The sequence below is a fragment of the Terrapene carolina genome, unplaced genomic scaffold (genome assembly GCF_002925995.2).
Source record: "Terrapene carolina triunguis isolate 2854851 unplaced genomic scaffold, T_m_triunguis-2.0 Scaffold95, whole genome shotgun sequence".
Lineage (NCBI taxonomy): Eukaryota > Metazoa > Chordata > Testudines > Emydidae > Terrapene > Terrapene triunguis.
The window spans coordinates 32,915,424-32,942,341 of NW_020664446.1; the positions used below are offsets into that span (position 1 = coordinate 32,915,424).

Genomic DNA, 26,918 nt, shown 5'->3' on the forward strand with positions numbered 1-26,918 from the left:
TGCTTGTTTTTTCCTGATTCGCTTGTAGGACTGGGCTTCTTTAGTTAGTATCAGGCAAGATATCTTTTGATAGGTCTTCAAATCTTTCGAAATCATTCCTCAAAGTGTGTAAGTCGTCTGCTAATGATTGACAGAGGTCTGCACAGGTTTTCAAATCCAATTCTTTTTCTTGGAGAGCTTGACTTGTGTGGTAAAAGTATTGTAAAATTTCATTCCACATGGTCAACATGAATACAAACTCTAGTTCTTGCATCTTGTTTGCAATGTTTTCTGCCTCTCGTATAGTTTCTCCCTTGTGTGATTGGTCTTCAGCTATACTTTCTAATGCATCCACAATCTTTGAGTAGGACTCCAGAATTGCACTTGTTGCCACTGCATGTGCCTCCCAGTGAGTATTAGAAAGAGATTTCAACACACGATCATTGCCCAAATATGTTTTAAGAATTGCCCATCGGTGTGTGGAGGTAGAGAAAAATGTATAAAGTAACTGGACTGTTGAGAAAAACCTTACTGCCAGTGGACAACAATCAACAGCAGTGTGGCCAACAAGATTGAGAGTGTGTGCAGCACCTGGTATGAATACGGCATATTTGTTCTGTTCTAAAAGCTTCTTCTGCATTCCTTGATAACGCCCTGACATGTTGGCAGCATTGTCATAAGATTGACCTCTGCACTTTGAGAAATCTATTTTGCAAACTTGGCACAGATAATGCAGTACTTGATTTGCCATTTCTTCACCAGTGTGGCTTTTCAAATTGAGGAATGTTATAAATCGTTCAACTGGTTTTCCATCTGTGGGAGACACATATCTTAGTACAAAACTCAATTGATCAATATGTGAAAGATCAGGTGTAGAGTCGACAGATAAACTGAAGTACCCAGCAGTACTTATTTCATCCACAATAGCTGAACGAACTTTGTCACTCATTAGACCGATGAGTTCATCACATATTGTCTTGGATAAGTATGATGGGTTACGTTTGCCAGCATTCCCATATTTTGAGATACGGCCTGCTAAAAATGGGTCAAACTGAGCCACAAGCTCCAACAATCCCAAGAAATTTCCATTCTGCAATGATCCAAATGTGTCATTTGAACCCCGGAAAGGCAGACCACATTCAGCTAATGTTTGAATAACACCTATAACACGCTGCAAGACATGTTGCCAGTATTCACGCTCTCCTTTAATTTGTTCTTCCAATTTGTGTGTCAATCCAAAGAAAGAAAAAAAACGAATCAAGTACGTATAACTCAGAAGAATATATCACTAATAAAACATAAATTTATTGCAATACATGACAGGATCTGATTTCCTCGCATTATTTCGATCTACATTAGTAGGACGCCCCTCTGGTTTAGGTGGGGATAAGTAATAAAAAGAGAACAGAAAAACGGGGGAAGTGTGTGTAATGGAGTGTAAGGAAGTCTAACAAAGTTCTGATTTTTCCCATGATGACTACTTCAATGCTTTTTTAAAAATATCAAATATCAATTTTTTTTTTAAAAAAAATCTCATTTTTTTTGGTGCCCCTTGCTTTCCTAGTGCCCTAAGCACGTGCTTAGTCTGCCTATTGGGTAATCCAGCCCTGAATCAACGTAAAAGAGGCTGAGTTAGCAATTGGAATGCTGTGTCTCCTGTGGGGAACTCTTTTGCTAGCCATGGTGGGAAGTTCCAAGTCAGTAGGTGTTGCATGATGCCCTGCTGTGTATGGTGCAAATCTCCATCCTGTTACCACTTGGCTTGGTGACTAAAAATTTTTAAGAGCTTAGAATTTTCACCAAACAAACATTATGAAAATGAGATCCAGGAGAGAGAATCCTGGTGGATTGGTCAGATAGTTACTCAAAAGGTACCAACAGAAAAGGAGAAACCATCTTGGAAAACAAATATCTTAATCACTAACATGTCCTGATGAAAAATCTGGCAGAGACTCTTGCAGGGGGGAAAAAAAACAGCAAAACCAAAACCCTATGCTCCTATATTCTCCTGGCCAGAAGATCAGCTTTAAGAGTCAAGATCCCTCAGAACTTCTTCAGGTGTTCCGAAGGAGATTCTGAGAGTGTATTTAGAATCACTGAGATAGAACAGAGATTCTATTCTTCCTTAGCTTTAATAATAACCCAGCCAGCCAAAAAAATCTCACCACTTCTTGATCAGAATCCGCAGAAGAATGCTCCGTTTTGCTTTTAAAGCCCCACTAGCAGCCATTTGGACCTAAAGAGAACTCATACTCAGGCAAGAGTGTCAAAAAAATTACATTTTTAAAGGATTTAAATTTATACCCTTGCATTATGCTGTTAAGGGGCCCAGATTAACATACAGGGAATATAGACTACTTATGTGCAAATAGCTTGTGAAGACCCCCCTTCTATAAAATCCTCCTTAATGAGTTTCACTTCATAAACCAGGCCAACTAACATATTTGAACACAGTATTCATGGTGGACTGGATCTTAGGCCAGAATGTCCCATTTGAAGGGAAGAATTAAAGAGTGATCTAGGCAGAGATTCAGCCAGTCTCATAACCAAAGCATTGTTGGCTATCAGGAAGACTCGACTAATTGTGTGCTCATTTGATAGAGAGGTAGAAGAGAAGGTATGCTGGGTGAAACTTCCAAAAAGAGAACACCCGTATTCCTAAAACTAATGGATCCCGGAGAAGACGACATTTGTCTTTATGTTTGACCATAAAGCCATCAGACTCATCTGATTCCATTTGTGGCAAATTCGGAGGAATGCTGACTGGTGCATTTCCTTCCCTTGATTAGTTCTAGAAGTCTGTCTGCTCTGGAGTTCAGAACCCCTAGTAACCATGGGAAATACAAAAAACTCCTTTTTGCTGAAAAGAGGATTTGGCTACCATGCTTTTACATTGTGCTCCCTGACCTACTGGTTATGATACTGGAGAGACAAGGGGCAGGTGAAGTAATATCTGTGATTGGACCAACCTCACCCATCTTGTCTCTCTAAATTCTTGGGGCCAACACAAGTTACAAATGGTTATGCTACTGTCTGTTTGAATCTTTCCTGTCTAGAACTTTGGACCCTAGCAGAAGTGGTAAATTGCCTACCAGCTGTACTACTTTCTAGCCAATTGATCAGGAGAATCTTCTCTGTCAGCAGCCAGCAGGCCTAGATTACAGGGTGGCCTAAGTGTCTATTTCTACTAGACTCATGTCCATAGTGAGTACCATCAATTGCGAGGATCTAAAAGTGACCAATGGTGAAGATTAACAACCTGCATTCACCAGATGAAAGACACAATGAGAGGTCTGAGAAGCCAAATTTGGCAAGGTAAATGAAAGCAGGTACAGGATACTAGGGCTAAGCAAGTCATCTGCCACCTCTCCCTCTACAAAGTGATGTCAGAAGAGAATTGCTCCCCCCCATCTCCATTTGCTGGAAGGAGGATTTATACCTACTGGCTGAGCGATCATAAAGAAACAGCATATTTAGAAAATAAAACATTTCTTCATTGTATATAGACCTAAAAGTTAAGTCACAGTTAAGAAGGAACTCTGATGTTTATAATAAATAGTTCAGATATTGGTCCCTGATGTCTCCTGTGTGCCACTCAAGTAGTGCAAAGGGGATGGAAAGATGGCTTTAACAGCTGGCTGGAAATTATGCCTGCATAGGGGAATCCTCAGGCAGCACAAAGCCAGAGAACCTAGTTCTATAGTTTTTGCTCCTTATCCTTATTTCCCCCTGGTTTAGGGGTCATTGTGAGACTGAGAGGCGATATGGCTGGAGCATGATAACATCTGAGCCAGTTTCTATCACCACAAATTAGAACAGCCCTGAAGCTGCGGGATCAGGATTGTTCCTGGAAATAAGGAGAAATAGGTTCAGGATCAACACTATTTTACATTCTTGTGTTTCTAGCATGGTATGCATTGCAACATTGGTAGTTCAAGATAAAATATGGAATATTATTTTAGGGCTTTTTGGTGAGCATCTCTGTATTAGTAAGTCAAGATTTCTTATTCATTGAAACATGCAGAGATTTAATAGAAGATTATGAATTGCTAGTGCAAAGAAAATGTTTCAATGGAAAAAATACTGCACTTAAATAGGTCAAACTCGGAAACTGAAACGTGTTTGATTTAATGACTGCACAATTTCAATACATAAAAATAGATACCCAGTAATGAACAAATGTATACAAACCAGATTTCCTTAGGTAATGTACAAAAAAATTGTAGAGAGAAAAAACGGGGGGAAGGTTTCATTGGATTACATTGCAAGACGACAAAATAAAATGTAGTTGAGCAAACAATGTTAAATGAGGAGATCAGAGGCTTATTTCATAAATACTGTGCAATGCTTTCATTTAACAAATACAAAAATTACAATTATTTAACTTAATGTCAGGAAATATAAAATGTAATTCAATGACAGTTCTCTAGTTTATTTAAAAATGGATTCAAATATAATAGCTTTTAAAATTTTGAGGTAATATTATACAGTAAACCCAAAAAGCTTTTAATAATTAAAACTAAACCAAGGCAAAGTGCAATTTTGTGATAAAAGATTAAAATGTAAAGCTTTTATCTTAATGATAGACAGAAACAATGCTTCAGTTATTAAATGTGGGCTTGAGTCATAAAAATATTGACTTATGTGCATTTTTACATGAGAAACTGTATAGCTATTAATTCATAAACAAAAATGCATAAGACAACTTTCCATGAATCACCCCCTTTAGAAACAAAAATTTTGTTTCCAGTTTACTTAATAAAAATATACATAATTCTGATTTCTAAAATACACTCACATTTTTGTGCTTATTAATATTTTACCCATTTTAAATGTTTTTTTAGTTCAGGCAGTACAGTGATGAAGCAGTGTGATTTGTGTAACTGATTCACTTTACATTTTCAGATTAAAAATATAATTCTAGAGTGGTATTTTTAAAAGCACCAATTACTGGCCTAAATATGCTCCCACTGAAGTCAATGGTAGTTTTACCACTGACTTAAAGAGGAGCTGAGTTAAGCCAATGCTGAATGCTTTCAAAAATCCTACCACTAATCTCTATTCCTAATAAAATAAAAATGGTAAAATATCACTACCTTCTTTAAGGATCAGAACAGAATGAAATGTGTAGTTATTTACTAAAGGATTAATGGCATTAAGGTTACAGGGTAGCCAGAAGGTTGTATGTAAGTAGTATAGAAAGGAAGAAATAGCCAGAATAAGAAAAGTATCAGAAAAATTACTGTATATTTTGTTATTGCAAATAAGTTCTGTTGCAAAATCTATAGAACATACAGTAGGTATTACTTGATGTAAAAAAATACAATATACTATACTGTATGCTGCTAACTGTCTCAGGTTGTGAATAAAAATGGATTTGTAATTATGCCTACATTTTACAATCAGTTTCTTCCCCAGCTCCAAATTTGCTAAGACTTGCAGACAAGAATATCTTTACATTTACTTTATTAGTGTGCAGTGAAAAAAACAAAATATTGTCTAAATACTGACCTTCAAGTTAAATGAAAGCTACAGCATTTTGATTTGTTCTTGTATTCACTTTTGTCATAGCTTACTCTAATAAACTTTTAGTAAAAGATTTCTAGCATAAAGTTGTTGATCAAATGACAGTATGGTTCACAAGTTAAAATTTTAATATTTTTCCATGTGATGTGGATATCACTTATTTCTGAAGTGATTCAAAGAGATTTAGAATTTACCTGTCAACATCCAATTTCTTTAAGTAAGCCATGGTTACAAAACTACAATATCTACAGCCAAACTGACTAGTTTGCTGCCAATTTCATAAAATTAACATGCAGGTTGTTTAATACTTAAAGTTTGTCCTTGAGTCCAGTTATACTGAAAATAGTACTTTTAACATTCCTGTACAAATCAATTCTGTTGATCTGTAAAAGCTGAATATATAACATCTAAAACTATGTATTTGTAAAAATAAATCTTTAGCAATTAATGGCACTATCAAAATCCTATTTTTCCACAGGCAGTTATTTACATGCTTTTTAAATATCCTGCTTAATTATTTGATAACGAAAGCCAGAACATTAAAACTGTATACATTTTATCCAGGCTAAAATTGCTTTATGTCTCAATATGAAAATATGGCCCCATGTCTCACATGAATGGCAGTTATACGCTTTGCTACTGCGTGTATTAATTAAAGACATTCTGCCACTTGGCTTACCTAATCAAGAAACCTTTTGTGTTTCCTTTCCCAGTGGAACATGCATCATGATGCAAATTATGATTAATTATAAAGTGCTCCAAGAATAATCAGAGACAAAACTGTAACCTGGAATTTGTCACCTCTGTCAGCTTTCTTCTGTCAAGTAATGCAGCATTCTGTATTTTATGAAAATTACTTTCTGAAAAAACAAGCAGTAAATGTATTGCCATACAGCAAAAACAAATGCACTTTGCATTTAATTAAAAAAAAAATCATGTTTTAAATTGGATAAGACTGGCACAGTATCAAGAGACAGAAACATGAAAAGCTTAAAGGCACAATAAGAGGAGAGTGAGTGCTACATAAAAAATCCTGTATTTTAAATATTTCATCTTATTCTAGACCAAAACCTTCTGCATTTGAAATTCCAATGATCAGTTTCTGCTTCAGTTCTTTTTTGCTCTTGTAAGGAGGGAGGCAAAGCTGGTTGAAGCAGGTGTGGGCCACAGGTAACCTAAAAATATTTAAAAAATAATGCACCATTTGTTTTTAACAGAAATATAATAGCACTAGGATATTATCTGTATGCTTTTAATTTATGTGCATTACTTTTACAAACCAACACGAAGAAAGTGTTACTTACCTCACAGTAACTGGGGTTCAACATGAGTTGCTCATATATATTCTATGGTTAGTGCCCTTGAGTTTGGATTCTTTTTGTCCAGCAGTGTCCTTGTGCCTCCCACCTCAGTACACAAAGGGTGAGGGAATCCCAACTAACCCTCAGACTCTTTACCAATACAGAATCCAGGTATTATGAGACTCTGTAGTAGTGAGGAAGGTGGGCTGTGGAATATAAATGGATAACACATCTTGAAGAACCACAGTTACTTTAAGGTAAGTAACAATTTTCTTCTTGGTTAGTTGTCCATATATATTCCATGGTTGGTGACTCACAAGCAGTGACCTATATCACAGGAGGTGGGTGCTTGGAGTCTAACAATAAGATAGCCCTGCCAAAAAGGAGCATCAGATCTTGATGCTTCATCTATGGAGTAATGTTTGGTAAATGTATGCATGGAATTCTGAAGTTGCTTCCCTACATATTTCCACTATCAAAATGCTTCTTAAAAAGCTGCAGAAGCTGCTTAAACCCTGGTGGATTAAGCTGTAATTTTTCCTTGTTGGCATACGGCTTGGGAATGAACACAGGCAGGTGTATTACTAGGTTGAAATGGAAGTCATTTTAGCAACACCTTTAGCAACACCTTTGGGTGAGGCCTCATTGAAATATTGTATATGGAGGTTCTGCAGTGAGCATATGCAATTTTCCTACCTTGATAACTGCTATTATTGCAATCTGGAAGGCTGTTTTGATGGACAGGAGGGAATGTGTAGCTAGGAGCTCAAAGGAATGGGGGAGGGAAGACTCATCAAACCTGTCAGCATTAGGTTAAGATCCCAAGGAAGAGGAGGGTACCTGATTGGGAGATATACCCTTATAAGGCTCTTCAGGAATCTACCTACTGAGGGGTGTGAGAATGCGGAATAGCCCTGAATCAAATGGGAAGATGGAAAGCTGAAATGGCGGTTAGGTGAACCTTAAGGAAGATAGAACTGTCTACAGGCTCCCTAAAGGACAGGTGATATTCTAGTATTATATGCAACCAGGCTTCCTGAGAAGTGCAGGGATCTTGTGGCTGAAGATTGTCTAGGTGGGCTCCCCACCCTAGACTGGAGGCATCTGTGACCAGGGCTTTCAGTAGCAAAGGTGGATGAGATGATGATGCAGCCAGAAGCTGATGGTTTCCTTGTTTGGAATCTCTGATACTTCTCAGATGGGCTGTGCTGTGCGTGACGGATGGTTGCCAGGGTGCTGGTATGAATATTGAACAGGGAGCCATGAGAGTGGATATGACTGCCGGGGTCCTGGTATGGATATTGAATCATGGGGGTCAAGGCATAGTGTCTCTCCCAGAACTTTTGGGCCTTAGATGGTAGTAGTGCGCCCTAGAATCCTTTTCTGGTATGTAGGGATCAAAGGACTCCAGGGAATGAGATGGTGACCCCTCCCTGTTATTGTCTGAACAAGAGGAGGAGAAAAACTACTGCTCTTTTAATGGAGGGGCAGTACCAGCTCAGGTGCTAGGCAAGCCTTTAGTATGTTGTCTACCTGGTACCACAGATGTGCTCAGTACTGAAGAGACAGAGTAGTGGTTGGTACTTCAGAAGGAAATTAGATGAACAACGACAATGGTACTGCAGAGAGTGTGAGGTCTGTTGACGCAGCAACAGGTCTTGGTACTGAGCATGGTGGTATCAAGTGAATGGAAGAGAATGATACCAGAAGCCTCAGTGACAAGTCAGTTCTGGATGATATATGATGCTTTATGGGAGCTGGCACTCGGATATGGTGACTGGTGTGGACTGGGTGCCAGAGGGACACCCACTCATTTGAACTACCTTTCTCAGTAGCAGAATGAGAGGACCTAGTGAGGGGGGACCTAAATCTGTGTCCCTTAGAGGTGCAATGCTCCTTTCTCCCCCAACCTCAGATATTTTACCAGCCAGAGAGGAAGGTCCCTTAGACAGGTGCCTCAGAGAGTAGACTGAAGAGCTGACTGGAGCACTTTTGGAAGAGGACTGCTCAGGAATTTCATGTCCAGCCACTCCAATATCTGAAGAGGCACAGACATCTCCAGTAAAAGAAGCTTCTGGAGAATCTCTCTTCCCTTTGCTTCAAGAACGATTTGCAAAATGGCACCTCTCTCAGGAACATACCCCTTTGCTAAGGCATAAACACCTGTATTCCCATCATTAAGTGGCATTACTGCCTCACAAGGACAATTCTTAAATCGTGGAGATTTCTATTCTGTTAAAAAGACTAACCCTGGTTCCAGGTGAAGTCGTTCAGAGAAATTTTTTTGTTTTCAAAGAGAAAGGAAACACCAAGTAAAAAGCTAATCCTAACACGAAGATATTTACAAACAACAGAAAGGGCACAGTGATCGAGAGGCTCAGCCACTGTCAAAGTTCCAACTCATAGCCACAGGCATGGAGAAGGAACTGAAGGATGGATAGGGTTGTCCTTAAACCCTTAGGTGGGAGGCACAAAGACACAGAGCACAGGCATGGCCCCGTATAGATATTGGTAGCCAAAAGAATCCAAAAATCAAGTGCAGGGGCTGCATATGCACCAACAGTGGAATATGTATGGAATTACAGTTCAGCTCAGTTTGAGGTATGAAACTGACTGGACATATTTGCAGATTTCCAAAGCTAGATGTCTAAAGTTAAGTTTCTAAATTCATATTTGGGATGGGATTTTCAAATGCTCTTAGCAGTGGCCTAACTTTTTTTTGAAAAATCACAGCCTTTAGGCCACTGAAGGCCAGGCTCCAGATGTCTATAAGCACTGAGAATCCATGCATTTCACTAAAGTCAACAGGAGCTGCAGCACCTTTAAAACTCAGGCCACGTTCACTACTAGGTACCTATACAATGGATCTAGGACTATAATATTGGGCACTCAGGTTTGAAAATTTTGGCCATTACTACTGCCTGGATCCTGTAATCTGATCCACGCAGGTGGATCCTTATGCTTATGAAGAGGCACATGGAAGTCAATATGGCTCTGCATGGGTGCAAGAATCTGACTACAAAGATGACACTGTAGGAATAGCGCCTACATTATTCTAATATTTACCTTTTACTTAAAAACTACTACTCCATTTTTAAATTGTGCCACTGCACCAGACAACAGGAAGATATGTGTTGCGTGTACCCAAATATATGTAAGATCATATACAATTTTGAGAATTTAAAAATGAGACCAAGTTAAGATCAGATTAGCAGTCAGCTCTCAATTTTCTTGCCTTGATATTCCTTTAACACATTATTGGATTCATGAGTCAGTTGATCTAAAAATCAGTAGAAGCATTACAATATTATGATAAGGCCAATTACAATAAATGAATTTTTGGAAAAAAAAAAGGTCTCATGTACTGTACTTATTTCAGATCTATAATTAGTTGTGATGCTGAAGACTTGACAATGCAAAGTGGAACCAGGAATTTCTGGTGACAGTATGGTCTCCAAATTAACCGAGCTGAATTTCTCCTAACCTTCTGGAGAAAACAGCCATCCAAAAAACTAGCTTGATAGTAAGGAATGAGAAACTTCCCGCATGAGTTCAAAAGGATATAAAAGGTTCCAGCGGAGCACACAAATATTTAACCTTTAATTTCATGTTACAGACTCTCTTGTTTCACCTACAGAGAAGAACCTCTGGACCATCTATCCATTTACTCTATAGAGATCCCAAAGCAATGGTCAATCTGTTCAGGGCTCACACACTAAAAAGCTTGATTCAGATCAGCCGTAAGAAACAAGGGCACTCTGTCAGCTGCAGAGACCGGTATCCAGAGTGATGAACACCCAAATGGATCCAGCAGAACTCTTGGTAAATATGGTAGTTTATTTTTCACCAGTTCAGCCCCAGTCAAGGACTAAAGCAAACTGCTTCTTTAAATTGAAGCATAAGAACGACTTGTATTAAAAAGCAGTAACTGGATTTCAGATTTACACATTGTTCAGAGAGCTGGCTCTGTATTAGATGAACATCTGCTAAATTTGTGTAATCAATAAATGGTTTTAATAACATTTGTAAACCAAGCTAAAGGAACTAATATAGTTTCTCAATCAGTTTGCTTCTTTTTTATACTACATACACAAATTACAATAAGACACTTCTGTTAAAAATATTTAAGAATACAAATTAAAATTATTTACCAGTTAGTGGATGTTTCACTCTTTGAAATCTTGAAATTCAAATCAGCCATCCCTCCCACAGGTACTCTGTCACTTCCTGTAGTAAAATGCAGTAGCTTCTTTTGGAGATCAAGAGGAAATCCAAGTACTACCTCCCAAAAGTATCTACAGTATTAATTAGGGAAGGGGATAGTTAATAGCTTGATAAAAGCAATGTAAAGTTATCACTATGCCCTAGGCTCAGATATTGTCACTTAATATAAAAATTCCCATCAACATATAGTTAACAGGTGAACTTAAAAGCATAAAGTATTTATGTACATTTTCAAACACTGTGTTATCAAAAACGTGCTAGTGACACTCCTCTATACAACTTCTCCCCCTCTCCCACCATTATTTAGAGCCAGATTTTATAACTGGCATAGTGGGGCAAAGGGAAGAGATGTTTTGGCTGCCTGTATCTTACAAACCCTTATTTTTCAAATGTTGGTTTAGTTAAACATACACATTTACATTAATGTCTGAAACTTTATTTAAAACCTATTAGTTACAAGAAATGCCTGGGGTTACTAGGTATTACAGAAAGATCAGATGGAAATATTTTCTTCTCAATTTTTTATACATTTTACATTTTGTGCATAGACAGTTGCCCCAGTTTGTGTGGATCGGTCACACATCATCATCATCAGAGAAGAGAGATAACATTTTAAAATATAGGAAAATATTGTAAAACCACACAGTAGCTTGGTGTAGTACCTGAAACTGACTAGACTTAAACCGATTGTGTCCTTTTAAAGATACTTGGCATAGCTAAGGAGGTTCAACTAATATAACTTTTCCTACTTAAGGAGATAAGACTACAGTATTTTTATCTCATTTTGAGATAACCTTTTAAAAACTTAGTTATATCTTAGTACTTCAAGACTATATTGAAATTCAGATTTTAATTGCTCCCATTAGTGCATCAATCTATACTGTTCTTCTATATGAATATTAAGAAGATTAAAAATTAAGTCTACCGTATAGTGAGATCAGTTTTCAGGTAGCCATCATACTGGGTGTTTCTCTGTAGAGCATACATATCCAGTTCAGGGCTTCCACAAACAAGAATTTCAACTTCTTCTGGACGAAGTAGCTGCCAAAAAGTCATAACATTTGCTGGCAGAACACTTTTTTAAAGATAAATAATGATGCTAATAAAGATTCAGATTAAGAATTGAAAAATTAAATTGCAAATGTTTTGTTATGCATTGTAGACAAAGTATGTTATTTTCTTAAGAACATTTTTCATGGATAAAAGTTTATATCTAAACTCCAGTATTTACTATTTTGCAGGAAGATCAATTCCTCAGCGCTTAATTTTAAAATTGTTTACTAACAAGCAAAATAAATGTGGGTAATATCCATTAGTGTGTTATTACTATTCCCCTTATTCCCCTTGCCTCCTAATGTTTACACTTTCTTACTTAGAGTCAGAGATTTAGGCCATCGATTCTGACCTCCTGCACACATCCACAAGCCCTAAACTGAACCCAATTATCCTGTCCTGAACCCAACACCAGTAAACTATTGTATGCCACAGCCAGAGAACAGGAAGGAGTGAGGAGCACTAATACTCAAGGCCTCTGCAATGGCAGGGAATTGATTAGGTGAGATATACTCAGATGATTCTAACAATCGACATGCATGCCATGCTGCAGAGTGAGGCAACTCTTCCCCCCCCACCCCCCCGCCCCCGATTCCTGCCAATCTAACCTGGGGAAATTCATTCCTGAAAATAGAAATGGTGATCGGTATAACACTCAGCATGTGAGCAAGACCCACCAGCCAAGCATCTGAGAAGGAATTCCCTTTATGCCTCATAGCACTGGCCCATCCTGTCCAGTGTCCTATCTCATACTTCAGAGGAAGGAGGGGAAAAAAAATACAGAATACACCTCAGGGCCGCTACGCCCAACCCCCATCACAGCACGCAACCCCATCATACAATCCCACTCATAAATTTATCAAGCTCTATCTTAAAATTAATTAGATTGCTTTCCCAATCTACTCCTATTGGGAAGTTCCTCTGATGGTTAGCAATTTTCTAATTTCTGAGCCTTAATTTGTTCATGGACAATTTATAATCATCTGTTCTTGTGTCAACATTTTCCTTTACCTTAACTAGCTCTTCTCCCTCTCTGGTGTTTACTTCCTCGATATATTTGTGCACGCTCACATCCTCCCTCAGCCTTCATTTTGCTAGGCTAAAGAAACTAAGTTCTTTCACAGCCTCCTCTCATAAGATAGGCCCCACATTCCCTGATTGTCCTAGTAACCCTTCTCTGCACCTGTTCCAGTTTGAATTTATCTTTCTTGAACGTGGGTGAACAGAACTGTATGCAGTATTCTGGGTGAGGTTTTACCACTGCCTTGTACAATAATGTTAATATTTCCCAATCTCTACTAGAAATACCTCACCTGATACATTCTAGGATCACATTCGCCTTTTTCACAGCTGCATCTCATTGCTAGCCATAGCTATCCTGGGATGAACCCACACACCCAGGTCTCTCTCCTCTTCTGTTGCCTCCAAAGGCTGCTCCAAAGAAATGTGTATTATAATTCCCCAAGTGCATGACTTTGAACTTGATATTATTAATTTTCATCTAATTTCTATTACCCCAGTCCTCTAGGTCATCTAGTTCTTTCTGCATAATATTCTGATGCTCCAGTTGTTGAGAATGGAGACTCTTCACCCTGAAAATGCTACTAGTTTTAAATCTCTCCCCCTTCCTCCTGAAATACTAGTGTGGTGCCTGCAAACGTAGGGAGCAGGGAAGAAGTACGCATGAACCTGCGACACCTTAATTTCAGGACCAGAAAAGCTCCCAATCAATCAGAAGCAAGACCTTGGAGCAACTCATTGACATGCTGTTGGTCAGATTAGGAGCCACACTACCATAAAGTCGGTTTCAAGCCACCTTAATAGGCTCTTCCCTGTCCAGGAAGGAATTAACTGTCTCAGTGACCAATGGGCCTGCTGCCTCAATCTCACCAAATTCACTGCTCTCTGGTCAGTAAGTGGGAAGGATATACTTCTTGATTAGGATTTCTGGTTGTCAATCATATTCAATCTCCACTGATATCGTAAAACCCATATAACCAAATCCGTTAACGAAAATCCTTTTTCTGTACTTAAGTTAAACTTTATTGAGTAGGAAAATAAAGGAAAGCGTGTACTCAGTAATGAAATTTGTATAATTTAACTCCTTTAATTTAATCCAGATGTCCAGGAAGGGACTCCTGGCACTAACAAAGGATACTTATTACTATAGAAGTATGATATAATGAACAAGATTGGATAATTGATAAGGGGTGCTTACAATCCAGTTATGTTCTGTGATTAATAAGAGATATTTGTGAATACAAATATTTTCTGTAATTTATAAAAAATGACACATTCAAAGACGTTTTTAACTCCTTTGGAAGTGGTTGCTGGAACGGATGTTCTTAATAACAATAACTGGTGTTAGAAATCCCTTTAGTGGACCAATCATGTAAATTAAAATACCATAAAAATTCCATAAGTAGTTAAATAAATTAAAATATTAAAACAAAACACACACAATCAACTGTGGGAAAGTAGTTTTTCCCCTCCCAACAAATAAACTTTCTTTGTTCTAAACCAGTATATAAAGGAATACATTTTGGAAAGCTAGTTGAAGTGAACAAGTTGCCATCTCAGTTATTTTTTATATATATACACACCTCTACCCCGATATAACGCAACCTGATATAACACGAATTCGGATATAACGCGGTAAAGCAGGGCTCCGGGGAGGGAGGGGGGGGGCACGCTCCGGCGGATCAAAGCAAGATCGATATAACGTGGTTTCACCTATAACACGGTAAGATTTTTTGGCTCCCGAGGACAGCGTTATATCGGGGTAGAGGTATGTGTATGTATATATATATATATATATATATATATATAAATAAAAAGAGAATAAGCTACCATCTCTGCACAATTTACAGAGGATAGTAAAGTATACTTTCTGTATTCTGTATCATGCTGTATGAATCTTTAACTAATAAGCTCTAATTAAGTAATTCCAATTAAGACAATTGTCTACCATCTAGTGGTGGTGGTATTATTATTATAGTCAAACATGCACCACTTCCCTCTGGCTACTTGCAAGCTATCTGGCTGAACTATCAGGTTGCAGAAGTGGTGAAAAAACAAATGGAGACTAAGCTCCAGTGTCAGCTCCTTTCCCTGCCAGTTTCTGATTGGCTTCATGGTTCATGAGAAACGGGATGGATGTAGCAGCTGAAGAGGCCAGCAAAGACTGGAAGAGAGAAGAAGTGGTGCCGGAGAAGTTGTCAGATTCCTGCCCCCACTGTAGGGATGATCCATAAATGGGGGGGCTGAAATTGAGGGACCCAGAATGGCTTTTAAGATGGCTACCTAGCTCTTCTTCATGTTCTCTTTGAGTAACACTGTACCCATAATTTACTGTAAGTACACAAGATTGTGTGATCCTGACAGCCCCCTCCCAATGATCCAACTAGAAATGGGGGAGGGGCAGAGGAGGGAAGCCACCAGTATATCTGCCATTAGTCCTCATTTGGTCAGAACAGGCCAGGCTTTAGAAAACCTGCCCAAGGTAACTAAAGTCCTGGTCAGCATCGCAGGTTTCCGTGACAGGCAAACACTCTTTACTCTACTACCTGCTGGCAGCTTTTCTCACTTGCACACAGTGGTGAGCTGGAGCCGGTTTGCAAGAACCGGCTCCAGCCGGTGTAGAATTGTTAAATTTAGAAGCCAGTGTAGAACCGGTTCCTAAAGGGGTGGGTGGGTGAACAAACTCCGGTCCGCAGGCCACATCCGGCCTGCGGGACCGTCCTGCCCGGCCCGCCTGAGCTCCCAGCTGGGGAGGCTCCCCCAGCCCCTCTCAGAGCCCCAGTGCGCCGCGCTGCCAGTGCCAGTGCTCTGGGCAGCTCTGCAGCTCCTGCCACTTTGAGCAGCATAGTAAGGGGGTGGGGCTGCGAGCTCCAGTGGCCGCGTGGCATCCTTACACAGCAGCATGGTAAGGGCCTGGGCCGAGACTGGGAGGAGGGGTTGGATAAGGGGCAGGGAGCGGTTGGAGGGGGCAGAGGCTCTGGGGGGTGGGGGCGGTCAGGGGACGGGGAACGGGGGGAGTTGGGTAGGGGGTGGGGTCCTGGGAGGGAGTTAGGGTGGGGGGGGTCTCAGGAGGGGGTGGTCAGGGGAAAAGGAGCGGGGGGGGTTGATGGGTTGCGGGTTCTGAGGGGGGCAGTTGGGGGCAGGACGTGGGTTGTGGGGGAGACAGGCACGTGGGGCTTGTACTCACCGTGCGGTTCCCTACCCGGTCTTCAGCGGCACATCGGTGGCGGGGGGGGAGGGGGAGGTGTATTCACTCGCTCTGGGTGAAGTACCTGCCGCCGAAATGCTGCCGAGGACCCGGTAGGGAACCGGTTCTTAGGATTTTGGGAGCTCATCACTGCTTGCACATATTGGGCTTCCAGTTCTGATCCTCTCTAATGGTCTAGAGATGCGTTCAGCTCAGTAAAGGGTTTAGTTTGGAGCCAGATGCTGCATGCACTGAAAAAAGGTAGCCAGCAGGGAGGAGGCACTGAGCAGCCACGAGGCCCTTTTTGCAGCCAAAACAAGGTAGGTCACTAGGAAGAGAAGCCACGGGGAGAAGTGAGGGAGAAAAGGGAAGTTTCAGGGAAAAGGGGGGAACAATATTATTTTCAAGGGATGATTTTTCATGTCAGCCAGCCAGTGGTGTGGGGTCTACTGAAGATTTTATGTTCATTCTGCTGAGTTTTGGGTGACTTCTCTTTGCCTTTTCTCCCATTACTTTCTAAGATGAAAATAACCTAAAATTCACCAAAAATGCCCACAGAACTGTTCATTAACAGACCCTAGTAGTCCCACCTTGATTATAAGGACAGAATAAGAATGATAGAGAGGGAAAGAGAATGGACTACACTGACACCATCTGGGCTATATCACGAGTAGGTTGCCAACTTTGGTTGGACAAATTCCTGGAGGTTTAATCACATGACATTATCTTTAATTAAAGTTTAATCTTTAATTCCTAGAGACTTCAAGACAATCCTGGAGGGTTGGCAACCCTAATCATGAGAGACAATGGGGGCACCTCTGCAAACCTGCCACAGAAGAGGGGATCTAGCTCAGCACACCTGGGAATCACTGGTTTAAAACTAAAGACTAAAGTGAGGAAACAGAGGTTCCTTTTGTGGTTTTATTATATATTTGCAATTACTTAAGACAGGGTTTTAAAAAATTGGTATCTAAAGTTAAGGTTTCGAGTTTACATTTAGGCACCTAAATAAATGGCCTGATTTTCAAAAGAGATGAGCAGCCATTAAGTTTAGTGAATACTGCTGGGTGATAAGCACTTTTGAAAAATCAGGCCACACTGAATCCTAACTGTTAAAAATCCTACCCATTGGAAAAAAAAAATCTTGGCATTAATCTGTTGCAATTATCTGTCTATAAAAGGGGGATCATACTGGTTGCTTACTAGCAGTATTGTGAGAGGAAATACATTAAGTATTTTTAAAGACCTTTAAGATTCTCCAATGAAAACAGTATACTTTCCAACTCCGTAATATTGCAGAGTCCTAAATATTAATGCAATTATATACTGTTTTTCTCAAATAGTTTTCTGGTCATAAGAACATAAGAATTGCCATATTGAGTCAGACCAAAGGTCCATCTAGCCCAGTATCCTATCTTCTGACAGTGGCCAATACCAGGTGCTTCAGAGGGAACGAACAGAACCGGTAATCATCAAGTGATCCATCCCCTGTCACCCATTCCCAGCTTCTGGTAAACAAAGGCTAGGGATACTGTCCCTGCCCATCCTGGCTAATAGCTATTGATGGACCTATCCTCCATGAATTTATCTAGTTCTTTTCTGAATCCTGTTACAGTCTTGGTCTTCACAACATCCTCCGGCAAAGAGTTCCACAGGTTGACTGTGCATTGTGTGAAGAAATATTTCCTTTTGTTTGTTTTAAACCTGCTGCCTATTAATTTCATTTGGTGATCCCTAGTTCTTGTGTTATGAGAAAGAGTAAATAACATTTCCTTATTTACTTTCTCTACACCTGTCATGATTTTATAGATCTCTATCATATCCCCCTTACTTGTCTCTTTTCCAAGCTGAAAAGTCCCAGTTTTATTAATCTCTCCTCATATGGACGCTGTTCCATATCCCTAAAAATTTTTGTTGCCCTTTTCTGAACCTTTTCCAATTCCAATATATCTTTTTTGAGATGGGATGATGAATACTGCATGCAGTATTCAAGATGTGGGCATACCATGGATTTATATAGAGGAAATATGATATTTTCTGTCTTATTATCTATCCTCTTCTTAATGATTCCAAACATTCTGTTAGCTTTTTTGACTGCCGCAGCACACTGAGTGGATGTTTTCAGAGAACTATCCACAATCACTCCAAGATCTCTTTCTTGAGTGGTCATATTCAGCAAGGCACACTGATCTCAGTGGGCCTACTCATATGCTTAAAATTAGGCATTTGCTTAAATATTTTGATGAATCAGAACCTCTATGAACACTGCAAAAAGTCAGTTGAATTATTAAAGTTTATTTATATAATTCAGATCAGTCATTTTCAATTCTTTGTCACAGATTTATAATAGACGTAAACCAAACTTAAACTTTATTTAATAATATCTTAATTATAAGACTTTTCATCTTATTCTTACCATCAATGCATATGAATCACAGACACTATGGAATCCATAATAAAAAGCTGCAAACTGTTTGTAGATTGATTTGTTGAGAATGAAGTCAACATAAAGCTGCACATATTCTAAAAAAAAAAAAAAAAAGCATTTGATATCCTTTATATTAGATATTAAATAAAATTATTTCAGACTAACATTTATTGTATTGTCTTAAACAGAGTTGAAATAATTTAAAACTTTTAAAATACATTTTACTTTAAGTAGCATTATAAATAGAAAGTATATTAGGAAGTTCATTCTGAATTTTATTTTTACTACTCAGCTAAATAACAAAATCTATAGTTATAAGTGAAGTTTGGTGCATTTCAGTTGGTATATTTATATCTTTAGTGTACCTTTCCTATTCTGAGCAGTAACTGGAATTTTATCACCACCAGGCTTTAGGTTATAAGATTTTATGACTCCAAATTCTTCTTGAAAAACCTGGATAAAGAGAGAAGATGCTATAGCACATGTAACACCTTTGGTCCATTATGGCAAATAAATCACTTATCAATAGTTTTGCATATTTCTGAGAGATTTTTTTAAATTATGTGTTATAGTTTTTAGTATTTTTCTTAATAAACAAATACACTATTTAAAATGTGTTAGTTGTGTGGTAAGACTCGGATACCATGACGGAGAAAGATGCAGAAAAGGATTTAGGAGATTAAATATATTAGAAGAAATAAACTCTCTTTTAATTGTAGGTCCCACAGAATTGAAAATAATTTAGGTTATAAAGATTCTCATACCACTTGATGACAATATAATTCCCAGCAAAAGCAAAAAAGCCTTGAACTAGAATAAGCCTATGTCAGGCCTAACAAGTGTTTTCAGGCTGGTGCAGGCCTAAACCCAAGCTTCGTTGGCTAAGCTAAATCATTCCAGATTAGAGCAAGCCTCTGCTTAGTTTAAAACTCCCATGGCAAACCAAGTCTTTCATAATTGGATCAGGATTCTCTTTAAGCCAGTCTTCCAGGTTGGAGTATATCAAATAGTTAGTGCAAGCATTAGTCTAAAAACTAGCCCCCAGATTAGGTAAAGTCTTTCAAGTTAGGTAGGCCTCTGCCTAAATCAGGCTTCCAGGCCAACTTCAATCCAAACTTACCAAGTTCTCCAAAGCTACAGCAAGCCTCTGTCTGGGCCAACCTCCCAGGCTAGACTGACTCTTTCAAAGCTGGGGCGAGCTTTATAGTTCTTTAACCTCAACCCCACTGAACTCCAGACAATCAGCAATCACTCTCTATGATGGACTACTCTACCTATGAATAAATCTCCTGAGATGGATCAATAATTACTATAAACTGTAGATTCTGTGTTCCTACAGTACCTGGAAGGTTGAATAAAAGTCTTCTTCAACGTTGTCTTCATAGGATAGAAGCTCACTTAGTCCATGGGCCAACTCCTGGGGGGAAAAAAATGACTAAATTAGTTACAATTCCACCTTGTCCTTTTAAAGTACAATAACTTACTACTGAGAAACACCTTGGGCAAAATTCCACATTAAAGCATACTATACATAAAGCAACCTGTTACTCTGCATGTGCAGAAATGATTTTTCAACTACTACTAACTATATTTTGAATTTTTTCCCTCACCAGGCAACAGAACTTATTTCCAATATGTTCATACTGAATTCCATTTTTCAAACATTAGCTACAAATGGATCTAAAAAAGCCCTGTTAGATTTTTTTTTAAACAAATGGAAAAAAGGGAGATTATTTATCAGTAACTGTTCCCCAGATGTTACCTCTGAAAGAAAGGTACAACTAAACAAAGAGCTTATAGAGAAGGGGCTGCTTCTGCATTTTGCCTACCATCATTATATCACACTTATTCAAGTAGATTAAATTTAGTATCCAGGTCTGTTATAAGCAAGCCGGAGTCCCAGTGCCACAGAGACTAAACTCTTGTTCTACCAGGGGAGTGGCTGCTTGGAATGTTTGCATCCAGAATGTATGTATTTTGCAAATTTGTAGGGCTGCTACTTGAAGTTTAGTTTCCAGCTTTATATTGTTTAAATAATCATGACACTCTTGACATTGGGGTCAAGATCAGATGCTAATATTGGGAGAGCAGCTCTTCAATTAAAAAAAAAATTAGTACTCCTTTGACACCACTTGGTTCTGTTATTGTATGTTATCCTTCTACAGTGGGGATTCAGAGGCATTTTACTGAGGGAGAAATGTACTTCTCCCAAAATGCCCAAATAACTGTGATGAGCCTGAGTGAAAGGCTCATTGTGTCCAGATGGTAACTAAATAGCCCATTCCATGTCCAGCTTATGCTTATGTAACTTCTCTTTGTGGCATGAAGACACCATAGGCCAGATTTACAAAAGTACTTAGGTACCTAAAGATGCAGCTAGGTGCTTACTGGAATTTAGGTACCTAGCTCCCACTCAAAGTCAATGGGAGTTAGGCACTTAACTCACAGAGTGCTTTTGTAAATCCCACTAGGCGCCTATCTGCATCTTTAGGCTCCTATGTACCTTTGTAAATCTACTGTCTGGCCTGCGTATGTGTATCTGGAGGAATGCTTTGCCTCCCCCTTCCTCTTCAATATGAATGCAAGAGGACCTATGACGCTCAGTATTCAAAAATGGAACCTACTGATAGATAAAGTGGTTTCTTGCCAGGCAAAATAAGATCTGAAGATCTTGTCTTCAATTTACGATCTGATGGTTTCTTTGTTGGAGAAGCTGGACCGAAAGATCATCTCTGATTTCAAAGTCGAAGATTCTGAGACTTCTGAAGAAAGGAGTTGAGCAGGTCAGACTTCAATCCAGGGGGAGAAGCTTAAGACTGAGCTCATGCTTCTTACCCCTACCCTGGAATATGGTGCCACACACAAAAAAATAATACTAATGCAAGTACCCATCAGCATATGAAGTGCCTTAATGATAGGGTAGCGACATCTTCCAACTGCATGGGGCACCTTTTTTTGATTCCCAAACTCTTTTTAGGATATGTCATCTTGTGCTGATGCAGATTTCAGAATATTGCTACTCAATTGTAGAAACTAACCCCACTAAAATTACTAGAAATGAATCTGGCCATTACAATACTTTTAAGGGCTTTTTTAAACCACAGGAATGAAGAATGAGAATGATCTAGCAGGTGGCTATAGAGGAACTGAGGTCAATTAAATGGCTGAGGCCATTTGTAACTTCGCTTGGAATGCTTAGATCCAGAACTGACTCATGTACACCGCTGAGAGTTTTACTGCATCTAGTGATACCATGGATTGCAAAGTATAGCACTGGTCTCTTAGAGTGGAGTTCTGCATAGTAAATTTCTTAGATGTGAAGTTTCATGTGTTCGTGTGTTGTTGTTTTTTTTTAATTCCCATAACTTAAATGGCAGAAGGGAAAATTTTGTTCAATCTTTTAAAAGCAAAAAATAAATAAATAAGATCTTCAAGAAGAGAGAAAATGGTGAGTGGTTTGGAAAGCATATAAAAAGGGGGCTTATAATGTGAAATGTTCTGCAATATTTAAATGAAACAGAAGCACTCAAGCACCGATACATGAAACCAATTATTATTTAAATAAACTATCCTTTAAAATACTGCTTTTTTACTTACTGGCATAATATGACACAGGTCATCTAATGAAACACCACTGATGCCTACAGGTGTATTCTGATCACAGGGAACAATGGGAGGACTCAAAAGTTTCTTGTAACAGCAAGGTGGGAAGCGAATATCCAAGGTGATACTGTTATACACGGCAAGTCCCATAAGCTATACATATCAGATGTTAAGTAGAAAATCATATTATTATTCTTTTTTAGATCACTTTAGAAGAATATTTTACACTGTTACTGAGAGTATTCTGAAAGTATTAAACAAAACTGAAAAGGCAAGAAAATATGTTCCTTTTTCAACATTGCCATCATTCTTTTAAGAGTCTACTGTCTAATGTAAGAATTATTAAACTAAAAAATATTAACATGATCAAATCATGCACTTCTATTCAACATTTGAATTCTTTCATACTTAAGATTCTATACAGCATGAAGCATTTTTTGAACTATTATAATATGAAAAAAAAGTTAAAATGAAACTATAGATATAGGTATCTTTAATCTAAAAAATTCTAAAGAGGTCTTAACACACCAATGTTTCCATAAAAATTAAACACATTAAGACAAACTTATGCTGACAGTGTAGTTCACCAGCTGGCCTATTCAGGCATATTTGGTGGGACTGCACAAAGATACAGAGTTTTGGGGAACTATTAATGAGAAATCAGGTTTATTTTAGGCTTTTTTGTACAAATCAGTATGATTATTGCTGTACCTGAGAAGTTAATTATCCATCAAGAGAAGCTGCCCCTTTTTTGTGGTTGTTACCGGTTACTGCCAGATTTGTTATTACATCCCATTAGTTTAACCTTCCTATGCCAGGCAGCCAACTGAGTAATGCATGGGATATTTTCCTTATATAAAACTTAAATATAAGACCAGACTATTCGTTTCCTTTGACTAAATATGCCAGTTCTAATAAACAAATATATAAACCATCCAATTTGCTGCCTATTGCACCAGGCTGTTTTTCTTTTTGTATTTAGCAGATTAAATCCTGTTTACTGTATGTATTCATTCTATTTGTAATGACTATACTGTTTAATGATTTTTTTAAAAAAATTCAGTTTATCTATTGCTAATCATTCTGTTGACATGTCATTTATAACAGCAGTGTGAGTAATCTATTCTAGATTATATATCAGTTGGTTTAACAGTCAGCAAGAAAATTTTTTTTTCCACCTAAGATTCAATTTTAAAGATGAAACTTTATAGTCAATAAACTATTATAATAAAATAGATTTTAAACTTGTTACTAATAGGGGTTCCATACTTTTAAAAAATCTAATTCTTAATTTCCTAACTTTGGAGTGCTTGATTTTGCAAACTTAACATTATTTTAATGTATTTTTTGTATGTAATATATATGTATACATACACACAATATGTATTTTCCTTATTTTTAATTTTCCTACAAGAATCACTAGTCAGTGTATTCTGTTTAGCTCTTTAAAGCAAAAAAAATCTTTTACTGAAAAAGAAAAGCATAATAAAAACTAATTCTGACTTTGTATATTTATACTTCAATCAGAAGGTCCTAGCTTTTTGTTTTTACATTTAGTAACTGATTAAAATACTATGCAAGTAACAGGTTCAAGTGGACAGCAAAGGATACAGCTCCAACCAATCGGAATTCAGAGTAATCATCACATTTATAGCTGCTAAACCAGTGACAGTGTGAATCCTTGTGATATGTAAACATACCTGTGGAATGTAAAAATTATTTCACAACATTATTTTTAATTTTATATTAATTAATTAACATTATATTTAATTTTATTTATTTATTTATCTGCAATTTAAAAAATCCCCCCAAAGCATATATTTGTCTCACGCTTCCTTCATCCTTTCTTAGCTAACAGAGTGTGTATATCAGTGAGTGCCTTCATTCTAGATACTTTCCTTCCTTCCCACAGCAATACAGGTAGTTGTTTGGCAATCTTGAAGGATGCTGGCACATATTCACTGACACTAATGTCACAAGCTGTATTGCCATATAAGGCACGGTTGTGGGCTGTGCCAGAGAAATCACCAAACAATAGTGAAATTGACAATGTTAAAGTTAATTCGCTAAAGAATTGTATTTAAGATCCATATTAATGGAGCCAAAAATTAGAGTGTTAGAGTGAGTCAAAATTGCTGGAAAAAACAAAAGCAAAATATGTTCTAATAATGGCCTCGGGATATGTGGTTTAGAAATTGAGGAGTCTGAGACCCACTGGACAGTGCAATACTGACTACCGCATTCACAATTCTCAAGGAAGGAGCTGGCCCTCATGCAGGCAAGTCCCATATCTATACACAGTTACTGTGCTTCAGTTTACAGACACTGAAGATATGTTTACACAGCAAAGAAAAACCTGTAGCTGGCCTTTGCCAGCTGACTCGGGCTTGCAGGGCTCAGGCTACGTGACCCAACAGAGAATATTAAAAAAAAGATCCAAGGTGGATGGGCTAAACATTTGAAAAACTAAAAATGCCTCTCCATCCCTGTTTTTAATTAATCTCGTTTTTAATTTGTTAATCTTAAAAAAGAAGTAAATTATGAGGACTCACCATAGTCTGGGTGAAAAATCTGGCGAATAAGGAGAAGAAACCATTCTTTTGTCAAGCCACCCATATCAAGACCAGCCTCCCCTACAAATGTAACTTTCAACTTTTTTTTCAAATCTGCCCCCTTCCGTGTCAGCTATTAAACAATAAAAATTACAATAAATCAGATTCACAAAATATTTAGTATTACAGAACTACTGGATAAAACAAATGTGCTTATTTTATTTCTATAGCTATTAGTTGAGTGAAATATGAATCCATAAAGTTAGTGAATTCTAATTCATAATTCAAGTTTATATGCAAATAACTGTCTGGATTGGGAGAGTTAGCTAATCATAATTGGTTGGCCGCTCTCCCTCCTGACTCATGTGGTCTCTGTCCAAGCTTGGAGCCATCTTGGGAGTCAAGGCATCAAATAGCTCTCATCCACATTCTCTCAGAGTAACTGGGTCCTGGGTATGGCAGCAGTGGGTTAAAAATCTGGGTAAGAAATTGGAAGAAGAAAGACTAAAGTATTTAATAATCTCGGAGCATGTGTAATTCTGTGGGCAAGTTAATGATAGAAAGGTAAGGGAAGTGTCATTTGAGTCATTAAAATCTACGGAATCATAATTTCAATGGTATCACCTTTTTAACTGATGATGGCAATCAACTTCAAGCATTCCTTCCATTTATAGTAATCTGCAACCTTAAAAAATATTAATCCGGGTATCACGTTCTGGGCATTAACTGATAACACATTATTGTCAGTCAAGACCCTCAACAGAACTTTGTGAGGGCTGCCACGTTTGACATGCCTGTGTTAAAGTATAATTTTAAAAAAATTTCTTCAATTAATAGCTACATAATTGTTCCAGGCTTGTTCTGTTTGGTGCCATAGTGTTTGTGGGAGAAAGGACTTTCGAATGATACCCAACTTGACCAATTTCCAACCACACTGTATTATCAAAATGTCCACCAACCGGAGGACCTGGAGTGGGGACCCGGGGAGAAGTGAGCCCCCCTGCCATGCCACTGCAATTATGATTCTGTAGTTTTTTTACAAATCAAACAACACCCCCCCTTATCTTGCTAACACTAGCTTGCCCACCACAGAATGAGATTTTACTATATTGTGCTCCTAGACTATAAAGCTTGAGGAGAGAAGGTCGTGAAGGAAGAAATCACACAGTATCTAAAGAATTAGTTAGAAGAAGTTGGAATTCCTACCTTGGAATATGATACAATATAATCTGATGATTATGCACAGTATTCTTAATGGGTTAACTTTATATTCATATTTTTAAAATTTCTTTTTAGTTAGCATGTACATACACAAGATCTACATAACTGTGTGTGTGAAGTGGGTAAATGTGCAGGAGACAATGACTGAAAATATGGTTAGTTTTCTCAGCTACCATTACAAATGTTTTAAATAGATTCACTATAGAAATCAGTTCTATCAGACTGAATTAAAAATGTTACAGATACTTTTCAACAAAACATTAATTAATTTCCATTTTCTGTACCTCATCAAGTGAATCACTAACAAGGTGCATCCTTCTCACTTTCAAGTTCAGGAATAACATATTCATGTCAGGTCTCTGCCTGCGAGAGACTTTGTCCACTAGGCTTTGCTATTTGGAATTAAAAAAATATATATTTTACACACACAACATTTTTGCTTAAGAAGCCAAATCAGCCCTCAGTACCTAGTACCATTTCCTCTTAACAGTCACTTCTCCCTTATATCCAACACCTTGTCCTGTGACCTGAATAGGTACTGTTGTATTCCGATCTATCATTGTCCACCTTACCAGAATAAAATCGAAAATTAACAAGGCTTTTCAGGGAAATGTGTTCCTTCAAAATTATCTTCCTCATTAATCTGGCTTGCCTGTCACTCATGGGAGTGGTGAAGAAAGATTCATATATTGCAGAAGACTAACCAGCACATTATACTGTAGAAACACATTTATGAAGCTACTGCCGCCCTAAGCAAACTAAAACAAAAATACTGTGTAAGCATTCTTCGTGGCCTTTTGCAGACTAGAAGTTACAGAATGACC

At 38.1% G+C, this 26,918-nt stretch overlaps 1 protein-coding gene across 5 annotated transcripts in view; it reads right to left on the reverse strand.

The window, feature by feature from the left end:
• Positions 1–4,906: 4,906 nt before the first annotated feature.
• The window catches only part of HECTD2 (HECT domain E3 ubiquitin protein ligase 2), a 66,862-nt gene continuing 44,850 nt past the window's right edge, over positions 4,907–26,918 (reverse strand). The window contains exons 12-21 of one of the 5 annotated variants that reach the window (XM_024208599.2): positions 26,379–26,486; positions 24,874–25,006; positions 23,933–24,021; positions 22,316–22,474; positions 20,061–20,132; positions 19,084–19,171; positions 18,707–18,813; positions 11,956–12,071; positions 10,958–11,101; positions 4,907–6,680 (exon numbers count right to left, since the gene is read on the reverse strand). In XM_024208599.2, the coding sequence (XP_024064367.1) occupies positions 6,560–6,680; positions 10,958–11,101; positions 11,956–12,071; positions 18,707–18,813; positions 19,084–19,171; positions 20,061–20,132; positions 22,316–22,474; positions 23,933–24,021; positions 24,874–25,006; positions 26,379–26,486 (1,137 nt within the window). In that variant the 3' untranslated portion in view covers positions 4,907–6,559. Of the gene's footprint in view, positions 6,681–10,957; positions 11,102–11,955; positions 12,106–18,706; positions 18,814–19,083; positions 19,172–20,060; positions 20,136–21,342; positions 21,481–22,315; positions 22,475–23,932; positions 24,022–24,873; positions 25,007–26,378; positions 26,487–26,918 lie in introns of those variants that run through there. The other 4 variants (XM_024208598.2, XM_024208601.1, XR_002908627.1 and 1 more) reach the window with 4 other exon arrangements.